The following is an 18,963-nucleotide window of genomic DNA, read 5'->3' on the forward strand; positions in this document are numbered from 1 at the left end:
CTCTATGTTCAAGGACAGGGAATAATAGCTTCAATATTATCTCCTAAATCAATACCAAGTCTTATGTGTCTTGAATTCCTGCTTAACACAATGCCTAGAACACAACACAAGCTTAGGTGCCATCCAGTGGACTCAGCAGCGCCATGTGACACAGTAGAACTGTCCTCACAGTCTGTGGTCTTTACGGGGGCAGAATGCCAGGCCCTTCTCCCGCACAGCCACGGAGTGTGTTCAAATACCAATCTTTCCATTAGCAGTCAAGCGCTTAACTGTTGTGCCACCAGGGCTCCTTGTGTTGACCAACGACTGAGGGAAATTTTCATAACCCCGTGAATGGGACACTGGTCTCCTGTGAGAGTAGGAACAGAAGTAGTTTCCTTCACCATCCTAGGGGTTGACCAGACCTAACTTGGGTAGGAAAGGGTGAAATTTTTGGAAACAAACAATGGGCCACAGGATTGCCGTGCAGATAAACTTAAATTCAAGGGACCAAAAGATGTCCGGGTTTATTCGATCAAGGAAGGTTGGGGGTACGATACCTGTGAGGACCGAACCTACCGATGTACGTGGTATTAGCTCAGCACGGGAGAGGGAAGGGACTCCGGCCACGTGACTGCACCGTTTCCCGGCAACAAGAGCCCCGCCTACCGCCTGTCCTCCCTCAGCGCTCACTTCCTCACCCAGCTGAGTTCCTTTAAGCCAATCGACGCACAGAACACCGCCGATTCTGTCGGTGATTGGAGGATTCTCGGGATCCGTCACTCGGAGACACCGCCCCTCCCGTTTCTTCCCTGCTGCCAGCGACCGACCAAAGGCGAGCGTTTGCGGGCTGCTGGGCCGGCGGTTGGGGTAGGTGAGGAGGGGCCCGGGTGCCCAGCGTCTTGTACTTCCCCGCTCCGGCCCGGCCCACGGGGAAGCCTCGGGGCCTGACTCATACCGCTGGCCACACCTTGAGGCCAGAGTGACTGAGGCCCGTAGGCAGGGCTCCTGGGTTCTCTGCGCGGTTCTGGACGCCCCGGCGATTTGTGATTTGGATAGATGCAAATGACTTCAAGGGGGAGAGGGTGGGAGCTCGTTTATGGCCCCTGGCATCAGTTCACCCGGGCCGCAGTGACATGTCTGTGCCTTTTACTTCCGGGCCCTTGTCAGCTGGACGAACTTTCCAGAAATTATTCAGACCTTGCCTCAGGCAGCTTTCTTGACCCTAAAGATTCCTTCCTCTAAACCTAGATAGTTATAAAAGTCCCCAGGCTGTGTGCATAGCTGCTTGGGCAAATTTCAGTATATTTCCCAAGCAGGCAGCATGGTTTTGGGTAAAAACATGGATTTTGGAGTAGCATAGGTCTGGTTTCCAATCAGGGATTCCTTATGTATAAAGTAATGTGCACTTAGGCAAGTTACCCCTCTGAGCCAGAGTTTCTTCATCTGTAAATGGTGAAAATGCCTGTTTTCAGTGTTAAAACAAGACCACAGGGCATATAGCCTAGTTTGTGTGTGTAGTGAGCGCGTGGGCTCCGACCTGATGGCAGTTCTCTCTGACACACTTGTCATCCAGCAGCACTTGTGCTGTCCTCATGTGCAAGACCTTCAGGCTGTGCCCTATTGAAGACGGAATTTAATCGGCTGGGAACAAGGCAGTTGCATCTTAGAAATCTTTGGAGAAAAGTGCAGACTGGTCATCCACAATAGAAATGTCCTAGAAATTCCATGTTTAAAGACAAACTTCATCATGAGAACAACTTGATTGTGCAGCCAAAAAAGGAACCAAATTTCCCCTCTGTCATGTTTTTGCCTGTTACATAGGAATTTGTTGTGTTAAACAAAACTTCTTAAAAGGCTAGTACAGCACCTTCCTTCAATGAGTAAACAAATCTGAGAACCACGTACTTATACTGTATCCTTGAAGCTAGTCTTTACTCACTTGAACTTCTGTTTTTCAACTCAGATTCCAGATGAAAATGTTTGAGAGCATTGACTGTACAGCCACAAGATCTGGCCGGGATCTCTGGGCTGAAATCTGTTCCTGTCTGCCAAATCCTGCCCAAGAGGATGGTGCCAGCAATGCTTTCTCAGACTCCTTTGTGGATTCTTATCCTGCAGGCGAAGGCCAGAGGGAGGCAGCAGACCCTGCTGTCCAGCCGTCTCTGCAGCCTTGGGCGCCCTTGCAGGATTCAGAAGTGTATTTAGCATCTCTAGGTAAGTTAGATCGCGGGAGAAAGATGGACAGATGCGCCTCTGTGACGATTTACAACGTTGGAACCCTGTCGGCCAGTTTACCCTGTCCTGTAGGGTTGCCATGAATGGAAATCGACCCACAGCAAGGAGTGTTTTTTTTTTTTTTTGTAAAGTTAGGTGGCTTTTTCTTATTTTTTTTAAATCAGAAGCTGGTGGTTTTAGGGAAGCATGTTGACATTCTGTTACATCAAACTTCGTTTTTCGTTCCTAATTTTCTTTTTTCTTTTTTGTCCTTGCCACGTATATTCCTCAGATATAATTTTAGGGGGTGTTACAGGTCAGATTGTTGAGAAAGAGTGACCCTTTCTTTCCACATCCCTTAAAACAGCCTGTCACCTCCTGCCTCTCACTGTTTTGACTAAATTCTGCTTTATTTCTTGGTGTTCTGTAGAACCCTCTTGTCTACTATTGGTGGCTCATTTATTTAAAGAACTGTTATGCTGTCCTAAAAGAGCAGGTCATGGCATCAGAGCTATAATGAATTTCAAATGCTACGGTTTGAAAAACCATCATGTTAAATAGATGGATTGTTTGAATTGGGAGCATGTTAAAATTCATTCTGCCCCCTGTTAGCCATTTCGTTTATTTAATGTTTCTGGAACACATCTGTCCTGTGTCCTGTAACCTTAAGTTTAAGCATCTGGAGCGACTCCAAACACAGGAAAGAGATTCAGATTATCCCATGCTAGGGGAAAGAGAAATGTCAGTCGAGGACATGATGGCCAGCTTTTGGAATTGTGGTATCCTTTTATCATTGAACATCCATGAGACCTATCTGTGTGACCTAGGGAATCTCACAGAACGAAACCTGGGAATAATTATTTGCAGAAGGAAAGGCAATTCAAGAACAATGAGCTTTCAAGGAAGGACAGGAAGAAAAATCAGAAGACAGCTTACGTGATTGCTAAGAAATATATTGGAAAACAATGGAATTTTGTTAATGATGTACTGGAGAAAAAAGACACAAGAAACATTTAGGTGGAATGATGGATAAAGAAAAAGGTGAGGGTATAATATGAAACCACCAAAGGCAGAACATAAGAGCAATGCTTGTAGCTATGGCTGTTGGTTGAAAATTCTGTTTTGTAGTAGCCACAGCATCTGTTTAATGATGATAAGAAGAAAAAGCCATAGCCCAAGAAAGCTGAAGAACCAGATCCTTTGGCTTGTTGGTGCTGTGTGCTCAGGGGTTATAACAGACTTTCATGAAGATGGTTTTGATGATTTTGACTGGTGAAGACTAGTTCTGAAAGTTAAAACTCCACTGCTCCTTTCTAAAATCAGTAACAATGATGACAAATTCCTTCTCTGAGGAAAATAAGAGCCATTTCTGTTACCTGTGGCCGGGATCGGGAGACAGTGGCAGGTGGGTTTGGAGTACGTAGCGGCTCCTGTTTCTGCCTGCCCTACTTAAATCATATCTGATCAGGGGCTCGGTGCACTCAGAGCGGAAAGCCTTTTCAACCCAGAGCACCTTCTACCTTGACAACCAAGGCCGGACAACATGAAGATTGTTTTTATTGCCAAATAAGCCTATTTCAAAGAGGATTCACTGGTAAGGGCAACAACTAAGAACTTTGCCAGTTAAACAGGACGACACATGTAACCCTTTTCACATCCTCCAGGAGAAAATAAAATTCCTGAAATATTTAACAACTCTAGGTTTTTATATGGGTGCGCTCCTGATGGTAACTTATAGCAACAAAAGGTGTTTATTGTTTTGATCAGTGGGTGCTAGCTCATGTGGCTTGTTTAGAAATGAAAATGGGATTGCAAATCATGGTTTCTATTGGTTCTGGGCTTTGATGTCCAGCCTCTTCCTCCTCGGCTCCCCCAAAAAGCCATCATTTACTCATGTATTATAGTTGAAGGTAAATGCTGAAACCCTTGCTTGTATTCTTCAAAAGGGGAGATATGGTCGATAATTATACTTAAAATGCAAAGAAGAGTAATTAAACATCTATCATCAGGAAGCCATATGGACCACTCTCAAAGGGATTGCAAGACATTAGGCTCTGCCACCCAGGCCAGAAGTTGAACAACTTAAAAAAATGTTAGGAGGTTCTTTTTGTGTAATCAAGAATCCGATCACACTTAGAGATCTTAAAGGTCTCTTATTATTGCGCTCTCATCAAGTTGATTTTAGTATTGATGAACCATCGGGTTGCTCATAATTTTCTCTTTCTCATGAGGTTTGAAGATCACTTCATGTCACTGTAACAAAGAGAAAAACAGTTTGCTCCTCAGAGAGACTATTTTCAAGGAGCTGGAAAAAGATGAGAGTGTACACATGCCAAGCCCAGGAAAACAGGCAATCCTTAGAGAGCTACCTGCTGGGCTTTGGTGATTTCAAAGAAAACATGCCATCGATTTCTTTGTGAAAACCTATGGCTTCTTGCTTTTCCGGGGTTAAACATTTATTTGATAAAATCCAGGGCAAGGACACTGTGAAGGAAAAAGAAAAATGTTTGTTCCCCTAAATATGTCCTCCTTAAAAAACGAGCTCTTTTGCAGAGCAACTGATGTACTCAATCAGTGAGAAAATTTCAAGTTGGCATTTTGCATTTTAGATTTAAATTTCGCTTCCTCTTCGCTTTCCTTGTTAAGTTCCACTTCTTCTCCCTTTAGAAAAGAAACTGAGAAGAATCAAAGGTTTAAATCAGGAAGTCACCTCCAAGGACATGCTTCGAACCCTGGCCCAGGCCAAGAAGGAATGCTGGGATCGCTTCCTCCAGGAGAAGTTAGCGTCAGAGTTCTTTGTGGATGGACTCGATTCCGATGAGAGGTAATTGATTCCCTCTCAAGTCGCTGGTGACGGTCTGTTTCACTGAGAACATTTCTCTTTCTCTAAAGAATCTGGGGACAGTGACATCTGAGTCCTGATGTTAGTTGATACCGACATCAGCTCTTCTCTAAAACTCAGAAATCATGCTTTGTGAGCTTGCTGTCAGCTCAGCAGCAAATTTTTGAGAACAGGTGTTTTTGCCACAGTGCTGTAGCCTGGGGTATTAGACCCAGTGCCCTCTGCCAAGGCACTGGGTCTAATACCCCAGGCTGCATCTTGGTCATAGAGTGAACAGAGTTGAGAATGAACCGATGTCTTCATTAAGTAAATAATTCACTTGAGAAAGTAGAAATCAATCAAAAGCGGGAACCTTCTTCCCTCTGAATCTCCATTGCTTTACAGAGCTTCAATCATATTGTAGCCACTCAGTAAATATTTATCACCAACCCAAACCCACTGCCATCAGGTTGATTCCAGCTCATAGTGACCCTGTAGGACAGAGTAGAACTGCCCCATAAGGTTTCCAAGGCTGTAAATTTTTATGGAATAAGACTGCCACATTTTTCTCCTGTGGAGCGGCTGGTGGGTTGGAACTACAAACCTTTTGGTTAGCAGCCAAGTACTTAACCACTGTGCCTCCAGGGCTGCCAGTAAATATGTGTGGAATAAATGAATGACTTTATTAAGTGTATATTGTGTGATGCCATGGAGGAAGGGAGGCCGTAAGAAAGTTTTAGCCTCAGTTTTTTTTGCCCCCCTCAGAACTGGTTGGGGAGAGAGGAAATATACATATATGTAGATAGATTTAACAATGCAGAGCAGTGTAAGAGAAAAGCCAGATGGGGAAGTGAGAGAAAGTGCTGCGGAGCTCCCCATGGGCTGTGGTGTTCACATGAGAGGCCTTGAACAGTACCTGCAGGGGGACAGGACGCAGGAAAGTGGGGAGAGCCACAGTGCCGCTACAGTGAGCAGGAGGTAGCGCCATACTCAGGAAGGTGGCCCTACCGCTTGCTGGTTGTACGTTTTTGGGCAAGTAACCTCTCTGTGCCTCAGCTTTCTTCTCTGTAAAGTGAGGGCAGTAGCTCTCCCTTCATGTAAAATGTGAGGGTTAAATGACTCACTGTGTAAGACGTGTTTAGAACAGTGCCTGGCACGTGTAAGCGCTGTATAAGTGTTAGCGGTTATTATCATTCTTAACAGAGTTGTAAAGGTCAGTAAGAAATTATTCAAAATAAGAAGCTGGCTTGGGGGAAGCAAAAACCTGAGTTTTCGCAGAAGGTCTTGGGGTAATATGACAGCCTAAGTTTGAAACCTCGTGAAACCTGCAAAAGCCAGAACCTGTGTAACGTGGAAACCTGTCAGGGAAGGAAAAGTCAAATATTTTCTACCAAATAGAGAGTGACAGAAAAGCGGTGACGGCCCCTGTCAAAGGCAGAAAACCGGCAAGACCCAGAAAAACAGACAGTGCTGTCGAGTTCCGGCTCTCACAGGCTTCAGTGTATGAACACTGATTTTATCAGTCCCATGGTGTCATGTGAAGATGGTGCACAGAAGTCTTGGACAGTATGTGAATGAAAGAAACTTCATAGTTATGCCTTACTTTTCAAAGTACTTTCACTTACATTATCTCAAATACTGGATCAAAGTGCCCCAGATCCTTTGGAAGGCAGTGTAGGATTGCCCTCTGAGAATTCAGATCATACAAATTCTGTTCTTTTCTCTCTGTGAAGGCTCAACCTCACTGAGCAAGAAAACTGCCCCAGGCACAGGAGATTTGAAGCCGCACAGACTCCTGACCCACTAATAACTTAGTATTTACTTACATCCTCTCTTGCCTTGAATATTTCCCTCCTCGCTAGTTTTGAGGAGAAAATATTAAAGTTTCTCCTGCATAATTCTCAAGTAGGAATTCTCTTCTTCTGAAATCAGATCGGTACCAAGACTCAGGTTAACGTTTCCATGTGTTTATCGATACCTTGTGACACCTTTTCTCTAGGGTTAATGTTAATGATTCTATGAAAAGTGTGGTAGATGAAGGTTAAATGCCCTTGTCATGCCCAATTCCCCCAGCTGTGGGCATCTGAGTCACTCGGCTGCCTGGTGCCCTCCGCGTTTGGATTCGTTCTCTCTAGCCTACGTCTGCGGAAATGCTTCTTTTTATCCTTGTTCAGAGCAAGCATCAGGAAACAGTATATCTGAATTTGTTTTCAAACTTCAAAGTTTGTGTTTTAAAAAAGGCCATTTTGTACTGGAATTGTGTGAGTCTTCATGGATATATGAAGGCCCGGTTGGTGGCCTCCCTCATGGTATGCTTTTGGCAGAAGTAATGGACAGAGAAATTCATCTGTCAACCCACAATTCCCCCAAACACTGATGGGTATCTAAAAGTCCTTTGCTTATGACTTTCTGTGTTGATTTAAGACTTTTTGGTGTTGACAAGCATAGAATGAGACGTACATTATTTCTGGTCATTTACATTTTTCTTGACCGTCTAATCCCTTTAGAGTGGAGGGTCCTGGGTACTTCAGGAAGGTGGGAGGGGGACCACTGAGCCTGACACTCACACTTGCCCCCTCCCTGCAGATCCAGACAAAGGGAGCCATTCCTTTGTAGGGAACATTTGCCGCTCAGATGTTTCTATCTTGGAGACTTGCTACAGGGTGAAACAAGCAAACACAGAAACCCCACAACACAGCAAACCAAAAAAATCACGCAGTGCCAATAAGTGCTCGAGGCATAACTGAGCCTCATTGCCTCGGGTGTGAGATTTGAAGACGCTCAGGCTCCTGCCTCACTAATAATTTGGTATTTATTTGAGCGTTCCCTCCCCTTTACAATTTCTCTCCTCTCCAGTTTTGAGGCAAAAAAAGACTACTGAGGCATTAGCTCTTCAGCAGTTCTCATTGAGCTTTCTGAGGCTGTGCATCTAGAGGGTCCTGGTGCTGCTTATAGCCCAAGTGCCCACTAGGGGATCAGTTATGCCACGGAGCTGCTTGGATGCACAGCTGTCAAAGGAGTATCGCTGTTCTTCCCAAGTTTGCAGAGAAAAACAATTGTAGGAAGAAATCAGTGGTGGGTGGGTAGGCAGAATTTGAGTAACTGAGATAATTGGTGAGGTCTGATGCAGCCATCCTTTTCTCCTGCTCTTTTGTAGCACCTTGGAACATTTCAAGAGATGGCTCCAGCCAGATAAAGTAGCCATCAGCACAGAGGAGGTCCAGTATCTGATTCCTCCCGAGTCACAGGTTGAGAAGCCAGAGGCCGGGGACGAGCTGGCAGCAGCGGAACAGTAAATTACACGCACACACGCGGAGCAGCTGTCTCAGGCTCACAGGGAACAATGGTGAGCTCAGCTTCTGCATCGAGGAGAATCTAGGGAGGGAAAAAGCCCAAACTTCTCTCCACAGAGCAAACAGCTGCAGGCCCCTGAGGACATGCTTGGGGCTGGCATGTGTGAGTGTGACTGTCTTGGATGCGGTCCCTGACCCAGTGTGTGCTGGATCTAAGTACAGGTTTCCTGTGTGCCACACAGCTTGACTGAGCACTGATGCTGCAAGTTGGACGTCTGCTAAGAGCCTAGTGAAGAACCAAGTGTGAAAGTACTTGGAGAAACCGCTGCCCTTGTGTATAACGTAGGAGTGAGCTGGATAATCTCTTGGCTCTTCTGGGTGTTCCCTGTCTGTGTCCCAAGCACTCCCTCAGGAAATTGTTTGGGGTGAGTTGGGGTAAGGAGAATGAAGTCTGCCTCTTTGAATCCAAGGCTGCCTGGGGCTTCTATAATAAGTCCATAGTAAATGTAGTGACTGGGCTTTTCCTTTGATTGTTCCTTGTGGGGAAAGTGGGCAAAAGACATATGAAAATGTGAAAGTTGTAGTGTGTCTTTTTTATTTCATGCATGGTTTCTCCTCCAACCTTCTCCTGCACTTAAAAAGGGCCAGGTTCTAAATTAGAATTGTAAATATGGTGTTAATGTTTGATACCATCCCTGAATAGTTCCAAGTTTCTTCCTTGTGACAGCTTTCCTGGCTGAGCCTGAGCATCCCTCTTGGTTTATCATGTTCTTATTCAGTGTGTATTCCTATAAAGCGTTTCTCATCAGAATAGCTGTGTGTGTTGCTGTTGACCTGATCCCTCCCGGAGAGACACTCTCAGGCAGTGGGGAGATACAGACAAACTCATGCCATCCGCAGGGGAGCTGGTGACCTTCACCAGCCTCCTCGTTCTAGAATGTGCTCTCTGGCAATCCAAACCTTGGTCCCCTGAGGGTAGGATTCTGAGACCGTGGCTGCATGGAGGGTCTTCCTAGGTAATGGGTTCTGTGATGGTGTAGGTTGAGTGTCAACTTGGCTGGGCCATGATTCTCAGTGATGTGGCAGTTATGATGTCGTTTCGCACCTATGCAACGATGTACTCACCTCCATAATGAGATCTGATACAGTGTAATCACCTCCATGATGAGATCTGCCATGAGCAGCCAATCAGTTGAAAGGGAATTCCCTTGGAGGCATGGCCTGTATCCAATATATGTGGACTTTCTGGCAAGGTTCTTGGGCTTTTGCTCACTCTGGATTCTGCAGCGGGCTCCTCATTGGATCTCAGGTTCTTGGGACTTGAGCTAGCAGCTGACCTGCCCATTTTGGGATTCGTCAGCCTCCACAGCCTGTGAGTCAGCAGCCTGCTGTCTCACCTGCTGATCTTGGGATTCAGAGGCCTTTGCAGTCTGTGAGCCAGAGGCCTGCTGTCCGACCTGCCGATCTTGGGTTCGCCAGCCCCATCAACTACGTGAGTCTGGAGAAGCCTCCAGCCTGACCCATGGACTTGGGACTTTCCAGCCTCTGCAACCACGTGAGCCATTTCGTTGATATAAATACCTCTCTCTCTCTCTCTATGTATATACATACATGTTTCATTGATTTTGCTTTTCTAGAAAACCCAGCCTAGGACAGGTTCTAAATCCCTAATGATATACAGATTGACTGTAAAAATCATCAGAGACAATGTGTTCATTTCTAAATCAAGCATTTGCTGTGTCCAAAAGGATGGGAACCAACCAGGTGATTCAGTATACTCAATGATATGAAGATTTTTGTTATATTTTCCAGTTATACTTTCATCGTTTTTCATTGACTAATAGTGTAAGCCTGTCCTACAGGGTCGGAACGGACTTGACAGCACTCAACAACAACCACCACCTGTGCCAGAGAGAGTGGCCCTCCACAGCCCCTGAGCACTTCAAGGAAGCTAGAGCACTGGTGATCATCTGGCCTTGGACCCAGCGTGCGAGCTGCCATCTCTGGGGTTCAGATGCCCTTCCTACAGAGCCAGTCGATGGCTTTCAACTGCGTGGATAGATTTCTTTAAAAAAACAAAAAAAGGCTAAGATTTTCCTTCTCTTTAGCTGATAAACCAACAAACAAAAAACAAAAAAATCATTCTCCCTCAGTAACAACAATTTAAGAAAAAAAGCAAGGAGGTCCCAAAACACTCTCCCAAAGAGCAGCGGGCCAGAGGGTGATAAGAGAATATTTCTGTACCAGAAAACAGTCTTTCTGTAGTTCAAGTAAGATTCTACTCTTGTCTTCTCTTCTTCCCATTTTCTACTTCAGAAAAAGAATATGTAGTCTGAAAATGTGGGGAGTTTGTTTGGAGGAACTTAAAAGGAGTTGTAGGACTGAAAGGCTTTAGTGCCACATGAAAGCCTGAGTGAGCTGTGAGAGGACGGCCCTGACCTCCAGTTACCTTCTCACCCAACTCTTTGCTAGAGACGGGCCTCCACAGAAGGGAGCCCAGTGAGTGGAAACTATGGTTTCTTAATTGGTTTAGAGGTGACAACTTAAGTGATGGCTCTAAAAAAGGTGAAACTCCATTTACCCAAAACAAATGTTATTAGCTCATAGAACTAACTTATTAATATAGATTTAACTTATACTGTTGAAGTGCCACTGAATTTGAAACCAAGAGCCTTGGGTGCTATGTCTTTATCTGTCTTGTGGCTTACTGTGTGATTATAACTAAGTCAAATGACCTCTTTGTGTTCCAGTTCCCTTTCAGTAACCATAGGAAAGACGGCATTGGTCCCAAATTCTGATCTGTTTCCTATGACCCTAGAAACTCTAAGGAACTCCAGTTGGAACTTCCTGAAATCAGTAGAATTTGTGAGTTGAGAAAGACTTTTTAATCACCTCTAATGTTCTTCCTTCCTTAAGTCCTTAGTGAAACAGAAAGTTAAAGCAAGTGGAGCAATATTTAGTGCTGAACCTTAGAGCCAGAGATAGGTAATTACCATCGGGCAAAGCAGTGATGACATACCCAGAGGTCAGGTTGGAGCCAGGGAGATAAGCTAAGGGACTTGTACTGTCCTCTACCAGCACTCGTACTCATCACCCCAGGGCTTGGCAAGACCAGTGTTGGAATGGCACAGGCTCGCATCCAATACCTGCTCCAGAAATAGGTCCTGAATGTAGAAATAGCAAATAAATATCCCACCAGCTGTTGCCAATGTACTTCTCTCCCAGGCAGGCCTGCCTACCAGGACTGTTGCTGGAAGAGGGGAGATACCCTGGAGCCACTACCTGGCACTGCTTTGGAGTGAGTCCCTCAAGACTGAGAACAGCCTCAGCCACATGAAACAGCCAGTATGTTACTGAAAATCCCAAACTATCAGAACCAACTTTGGCTCTCCTTCAGTTGTAAGATTCAAGACAGGGCACTGCCAGAGCAATCTTAGGTTTGTAAGAAGGCTGTTTTTTGAGCCCAGAAGCAGGTTGTTTAAGGCACAGATTTGTTCATCTAACCAGTGTTTTTTGAGCCTCTGCAATGCTCCAGGCACTGTGCACAGTGGTTAGTGAAGCAGTATAATATCTTCCTGTGTGGAATGATGGACAGGGAGCCATGGCCTCGCTGATGGGTACTGTGTAGACGTAAGCATATGGGAAGGACCCCTAGGCCTGTCAGGTGGGAGTAGGCGAGAGGCAATGCTAGGGAAGCTGGGTCCAGAACAATGAGTAGGAGTTAGAGGGAATAAAGGGATAAGGGTGTGGGGATGGAAGGAGTCCCAGAAGAGGAAAACATGTTCAGTGGCCTAAAGGCAAAAGAAAGTTTGCTGAATGGAAAGTCAGCAACAAAAAAACAAACCCAATTCTGCAGAGTTGATTCCGACTCATAGCGACCCTGTAGGACAGGGTAGAACTGCCCCATAGGGTTTCCAGGGAGAGCCTGGTAGATTTGAACTGCTGACCTTTTGGTTAGCAGCCATAGATCTTAACCACCATGCCACCAGCGTTTCCCTGAATGGAAAGTAGTTCAGTATAAAACCAAAAACCAAACCCGTTGCAATCGAGTCAGTTCCAACTCATATAGCAACCTGTCTTGGAAGAAGTACAACCAGAATGCTCCTTAGAAGCAAGGATGGCGAGACTGCATCTTACATACTTTGGACATGTTGTCAGGAGGGATCAGTGCTTGGAGAAGGACATCATGCTTGGCGAAGTACAGGGTCAGCGGAAAAGAGGAAGATCCTCAATGAGATGGATTGATACAGTGGCTGCAACAATGAGCTCAAGCATAGTAACGATTGTAAGGATGGTGCAGGACCGGACAGTGTTTCATTCTGATGTGCATAGGGTCGCTATGAGTTAGAACCGACTTGACAGCACCTGACAACAACAACATAGCAACCTGATAGGACAGAGTAGAACTGCCCCATAGTTTCCAAGGAGCAGCTGGTGGATACGAACTGTCGACCTTTTAGTTAGCAGCCATAGCTCTTAACTGCTGTGCCATCAGGGCTCCAAATTTAGTATAGCTGGAGCATAAAGGGCAAACGAAGAGGTGGCAAGAAGTGAGGTTGGAAATTAATAAACAAGGCCAGGTGTCAGGGACTTTGTATGTCAGATTAAGGAGTTTGGAATGTGTTGGGGGGACAACAGGGAGCCATGAGGTCATTTTAACAGAGGCAGTGACAGGATCAAATTTGCATCTAGAAAGATGGTAATGGCTGCCATGGGCTTGACATGATAAAGTTAGTTGGGGGAGCACAAATACACTTGGTAATGATACGTCTGTATGAAGTAATGTAATTGGAGGGCTTTTGGTTTATTTTATTTTCTAGGTTGATTTTTTTGAAAGTAATTTTTTCACTGTACAGAACAAAATGGTTATACCAATAAATCCCATCCGACACGTTTGTCTTACGGTGTGATATGGACACTCCTCCATTGAGATGATTGCTCTATATTCCCTCCTCTTGAAACTGGGCAAAAACTTATAGCTGCCTCACCTTAATAGAGCACAGCAGAAATGATGTAACTCCCGAGCTAGGTCATAAAAGGTGATACAGCTTTTACCTGGCTTTCTCTGTCTCACACACACTCTCTCTCCCCCTATGTTCCTTGATAATTCTGAACCAACACAGAAGAAATTTAAGTACCCTGAAGTCACCATACCAGAGAAGCTTCAGAGAGAGATACCCACAGAGTCCCAGCTCTTCCAGCCCTCACTTGTTTGGGTCTTCCCTTCCGAGACATTAGACGTATGAATGAGTGAGGCTTCCAATAATTCCATCTCCCAGCCTTTAAGCCACCCCAACTGACACTGAATAGAACAGAGGTGAGATAGCCCTGCAAAGTCCTGCAGATTCATGAGCCAAGTAAATGTTGTCATGGTTTAAGCCACTAAGTTTGGGTTGGTTTGTTACTTTGCAGTAGAGAACTAGGACGCCGTGGCATAGGTGTCAGATTTTATGAAGTTAATTTCAAGTACTTTTATTTTGCAGTCCCCTCTAGTTTCTGACAGTTAGAGAATTTTAATAATTCTGGCTACAGCACGGAGAGAGCAGCACTGACGGAGGGGATCAGTTGTGAAATGGTTGCAGTTGTCCAAGAAACAGATGATAGTGACTTGAAAACGTCTGTTTCCACTGAGGATGTAGAAAGCTGCAAGAAAATGTCACTTCCAGCCCAACGATGAGAAAAAAGCCAGATCATCTACAAAATAGAGCTTTTCTTGAACTCATCAGAAAATGGGGCACAAGGCAACCAACCAAGTAAGTTTCTCCGAGGAGGGACAGAGACACATGAGCTGTTTCAACTTTGGCAGAGCACGAGAGAAAGATATGGCTGTCATACAAACAGAGAAGAAGCTAACAAATTAATAAAAATGTAAAGACTACGTATAGACTAGCGTGTCGGCTTAGAATAGCTGGGAGACTATTCCAGGCTCAGGGGAGTCTGCACTCACAGCAGGCTGTTTTCCTCCCCTGGGTGTTCATGAGAAAAAGTGGAAGCAGGGCCGAAGACAAGAGCGGGCTTCCTTTGGTGATGCAGGCATGCAGGAGTTGATCAAGGCAGCTGCTAGGAGAAGACAAAAAGCCTGGCCTACTTCCCTAACCCTTTTCTCTATGAGCAGAAGTCTTAAGCCACTGGGGGAGGGGCAACGAACCCTGGCTTCAGGGAGGCGATAAGGAATAGAAACAAAACTCATCTGCTTATGGTAGAACTCTTGCCCTTCTTGGACAGGTGAAGATCCTTTGCTGGGGAAGAATAGAAGCATGAACCCTCTACCCCAGGGGGAAGAGTGGGAAACTTGGGCTGAAGATTCAAGCAAAAAGGTCTGCTCTGTTGGTGGAGAGGCAGGAGCTCTGGCCTACTCAAAACCCATCACAGATACAAGGCAGAGTTTAGCTGCCATGGAAAGGAGAGGCAGAAATGCTAAGAGAAGGCCCGAAGCTCAGGAGCAGAGGACCTGCCTAAGACAAGTTGATCTAGGACAACAGGGAAGCATCCCTTTTCTATAGACTTGAATGATAAGACAAAGTCTAAAACCTAACAAGGATAAATGTGAGAATTGGAAAATTAATTGTGCAAGTGGAGAACAAGGAAGAACTATATATTAGTTGATTTGTTCTAGTGGCAGAAACCAGACTCTTAGACTACCTTAAATCATAAAGGGGCATTGATTGGGAAGGACATAAGTGGTGCTGGCCTCAAGGTAGCTGGATCCAAACACTATATCTTCAGTCCCTGCTTACTGTCACTATAGACTCTTCTCTGTGTGTTGGTCTAGAACAGAGATCTCTGAGCTTGCACCAGTCTAGCAACTCCAGAGGAAAGATAGAGCTCTCCCTTCCAACTCTAAATAGTAAATCCAAGGGAAGGACTCTGATTGGCCTGGCTTGGGTCGCATGCTCATCCTTGGACCAATTACTATGGCCAGGGCAAGGGGATACTTTTATTGTCTGGGCCTAGGTCATGGGTCCAAACCTATGGCTAGGGATTCAGGGTACTGTGGTTGACAGTCCAACAGAACCACATGAGAATGGGAAGTGGAGGAGGGTTGCTATTACCTGAAGAAAGTGAAACGGAATGCTGAGAACCAAAACAACAGATATTCAGTGTCTTACCAGTTCAGTTGAGAGAGCAGTGTGGTGTAGCTGCCAAAAAAGTTATAATTTAGGAATCAGTAGTGGAAATATACTTGGGGCTGTTGTTGTGTGCCATGAGGTCAATTTCAACTCAGCGACCCTATAGGAAAGAGTACAACTGCCCCATAAGGCTTCTAAGACTGTAATCTTTACAGAAGCAGACTGCCACATCTTTCTCCCACTGGTGCATTTGAACCACCAACCTTCAGTTAGCAGCTGAGTACTTAACCACTGTGCCACCAGGGCTCCTTCTTGGGGCCATAGTAGTATAAAAAATAATTCTGCTTTGGCCATAGCACTCTGAAGCATTATCTGGGCATCACATTGTAAAAGAACGTTGACAAATCCAGGAGGAGAGGTGTGGGCTCAGGAGGCTCCGAAGACTTGAAGAAAGGTCAAGGCAACGAGGGTTTTTGGGGGAGGGGCAGGGCAGGGGGTGGGAGTAGGGATCTGGAAAAGAGATGTAATAGAGACATTATTGGCTTTAAAATATTTGGAGGATTCTTGGATAGAAAGATGAAACATTAAAGTACGAAGAACAAACTAGGACCAGTGGCGGGGGTGGGTAGTTTCAGGGAGACCATTACTATTCAGTGTAAGGGTGTGTTAGTCATCTGGTGCTGCTGTAACAGAAATACCATGAGTGGATGGCTTTAACAAAGCGAAATTCTCTCACAGTCTAGTAGGTTACAAGTCCAAATTCAGGGTGTCAGCTCCAGGGGAAGGCTTTCTCTCTTTGTTGGCTCCGGAGGAAAGTCCTTGTCCTCAATCTTCCCTTCGTCGAGGATCTTCTCAGGCACAGGGACCCCATGTCAAAAGACATGCTGTGCTTCTGGTGCTACTTTCTTGGTGGTATGAGGCCTCCAACTCTGCTTCCCTTTCCTTTTATCTCTTGAGAGATAAAAGGTGGTACAGGCCACACCCCAGGGAACCTCCCTTTACCTTGGATCAGGCAGGTGACCTCAGTAAGGGTGGTGTTACAATCCCACCCTAATCCTCTCAACATAAAGTTATAATCACGAAATGGAGGACAACCACACAATACTGGGAATCATGGCCTAACCAAGTTGATACACACATTTTTGGGGGGACATAATTCAATCCATGACAAAGGGGAACTTTCTAATAGCTGTCCAAAAGTGGACAGGGCTGCCTTGTGAAATGTGGTGAGTTCCCCATCACTGGAGGTGTTTAGAAGGAGCCCTGGTGGCTCAGTGGTTAAGTGTTTGGCTGTTTGAACCCATTAGTCGTTCCTTGGGAGAAAGATGTGGCAATCTGCTTCTGTAAAGATTTACAGCCTTGGAAACCCCATGGGGCAGTTCTACTCTGTCCTACAGGGTTGCTATGAGTGGGAATCGACTCGATGGCAGTGGGTTTCGTTTATGGGTGTAAGTGTTTAAGCAGGTGTCAGACTGTAGAGGGGATTCCTGCATTGAGTGCAAAGTTGGGTCAGGTGACCCCTGAGGTCCTTTCCAGTTATGAAAGTCTGTGGTTGCCCACTGGAGAACTATGGGAGCTCGTTGTCAGTATGTCAGCCTTGGCCTCCCCAAGGTCTGATAGAGACAGCTGGTGAGCCCTCCTTTCCTCTCCCAAAAACATCTGATCACCTGCCTACAAGCAGTCAGAGTTAGAGCCCTCCAACAGTTCTTAGCCCAGCCCTGTGGGACAGGCTCTTAGGCTGGGAAGACCGCAGAAAGGTGGGTGCTATTCTGTGTTCTCTGAACACATACCATGAGACTTGGAGTAGGCAGTTTATTTTAGAGGGTAAGCAGGAGTGAGGGAGCAAGGAGAATGAGACAGGGAAGGGTGCTTTGAGTGGGTCCACTGTGGCTAATTAGGGCTCAGTCCCTTTGGGATCACTTCATGGGGCTATGATCACAGCTCAGAATCTCCCCACTGAGTGATGGCCTAATCTGGGGTGTTAATCCACTGATGCCCATCCCTTATTGGTTGAGATTTACCCCTTGTGGGTGTTAAGCCCCTGCCACTTCCAGGCTGTCCTGCAAGGGTTGAGAAAAACCCTCAGAGAGAAGGAGAGAGGCAGGAGGCTGTCAGGGTGCCCAGGAACTGTCCACTGCAGCTGCAATTGGACGCAGAGGTGGGCTGAAGGGATGTGGGGTGAGGCATCAATAGTATCTGCCACAGTCCCTTCCCCACCCATTCCAGGATCTACCCTTCAGGGACAGTGTATGACCTTTGATTTTCACTTTTCAGCCTCTGTGGCCCAGTGTGTGGAGTAGTTCTCATCACTGAGCTAATTCATCCCAGCTTCATCTGAGTGCCCACCCACAGCTCTTTTGGGCTCACTTCTCCCCCTGGGCCCAGCTCCCTCACTGGGCTCTCTGGGCTGAGGGCATCAGGGCAGTGGGCTCTCCAACTGGCACCTGTCGCACTCAACACCTACATCTGAGCTTGGAACATGGTGACATTAGGGGTCCTGGCTCTGTTGCCGCCTCTGCACTGTGGTCAAGGTGAGGACAGGTCAAAGCTGGATGAGACCACGTTTCCTGTGCTGATGGCCTGGTTGTTGGCCCCCAGTTAAAAAATGCTAAGAAGAATGACCAGGAATCCAAAGACCCTGAGAGACCTCCCTCAAAGCCTGAAGACAGTTCAAGGATGGGAAATTGTGGTCTGGCCCACCAACTCTGCTACTTCTTCTCTGGCCTGCCTTAGTCAGAGCTCTGGACCCATCTCTCTCTTCCTTGCTCCCTTCCTCTCCCCCTCCTGTCTGGTGCTTACTATCCAGCCTCTCTCTCTTTCACATTAATTACTTTCAAGGGCTTCACCTCTCTGATGTTCACACTCACTAGTCCCTAAAACTTGCCTCATTTACTATACCATTCCTTCTCAGTGTTCTGATACCCAGTTCACCTCCTGGGAGAGGCAAGGCTGAGACTAGATATTTATGAGTTTGGGGTAAAATGGAACCAAGGAGTCTGACCAAATAGCTGCCTGTAGGGCAAGGAGGGGTGGGTGGGTGGGTGGGTGTGTGCACGCCTGCGAGCAGAGTTCAATGTTGCCGTTGTTAGCTTAGGGTACCGTATCTCCTAAGATGGCAAGTATTGTCTAGCCAGAGGAGGAGCCTGGCCAGCAAATCAACTCAGACTGAGACCCCTGTTGAACCTCAGAAAGGATGAAGCAAGAAAAAACAAGGTGCTTCACTGGGACAGGGTGCGAGGGTGGTGAACGCTGCACTTCTGCTCATTCCTCTCTGGCCTCTGCTTTCCTTTTCATTATTCTGTCAGTCTGAGGCACGCTCTCTCTGCCCTCATGGGTTCCCTGTGCCTTCCCTTGTCTTTTTCCTATTTCCACCTCAGACTCTCTTTTGCTTTATTCATCTATTCCTCAGGCCTGTGTCACCGAGGCTCCCTCACCATCTTACTTCCTGGCGTCTTGTCCGTGCCCCTAAGTATGATTGTTTCTCTTTGTCAGCGTGTGTGTCTCTGTGTTGATCTGTTTTTCTGAATCTCTGTCTGTCTGTCTGTATTCCCAGAGGCCCTGTAACTCCGGAACCCCTGGCAGG

General features: G+C 46.1%; 1 protein-coding gene across 3 annotated transcripts; it reads left to right on the top strand.

Annotated features, from left to right (window-relative positions):
- Positions 1 to 722: 722 nt before the first annotated feature.
- CCDC32 (coiled-coil domain containing 32) lies at positions 723 to 18,374 on the top strand. 3 transcript variants are annotated; one of them, XM_010598345.3, is made up of 4 exons: positions 723 to 849; positions 1,946 to 2,196; positions 4,864 to 5,020; positions 8,175 to 18,371. In XM_010598345.3, the coding sequence occupies exons 2-4, from the start codon at positions 1,953 to 1,955 to the stop codon at positions 8,311 to 8,313; spliced, it is 540 nt and encodes a 179-aa protein (XP_010596647.1). In that variant the 5' UTR covers positions 723 to 849; positions 1,946 to 1,952; the 3' UTR covers positions 8,314 to 18,371. The 3 variants fall into 3 exon arrangements, 2 of the variants coding, with proteins under 2 accessions (XP_010596647.1, XP_010596648.1); XM_010598346.3 differs by having other exon boundaries at positions 802 to 853; XR_002787863.2 differs by lacking the exon at positions 723 to 849 and having other exon boundaries at positions 8,175 to 8,363; positions 8,553 to 18,374.
- The last annotated feature ends 589 nt before the right edge of the window (positions 18,375 to 18,963 follow it).

This window comes from Loxodonta africana, chromosome 10, assembly GCF_030014295.1.
Source record: "Loxodonta africana isolate mLoxAfr1 chromosome 10, mLoxAfr1.hap2, whole genome shotgun sequence".
NCBI lineage: Eukaryota > Metazoa > Chordata > Mammalia > Proboscidea > Elephantidae > Loxodonta > Loxodonta africana.

Excerpts from the sequence above, each read along its gene's own strand:
- CCDC32 (XM_010598345.3), top strand. The coding sequence starts at position 1,953 with ATGAAAATGTTTGAGAGCATTGACTGTACAGCCACAAGATCTGGCCGG. Across the intron at positions 2,197-4,863 it reads AGTGTATTTAGCATCTCTAG|AAAAGAAACTGAGAAGAATC; the intron begins GTAAGTTAGATC and ends TTCTCCCTTTAG. Across the intron at positions 5,021-8,174 it reads GGACTCGATTCCGATGAGAG|CACCTTGGAACATTTCAAGA; the intron begins GTAATTGATTCC and ends GCTCTTTTGTAG.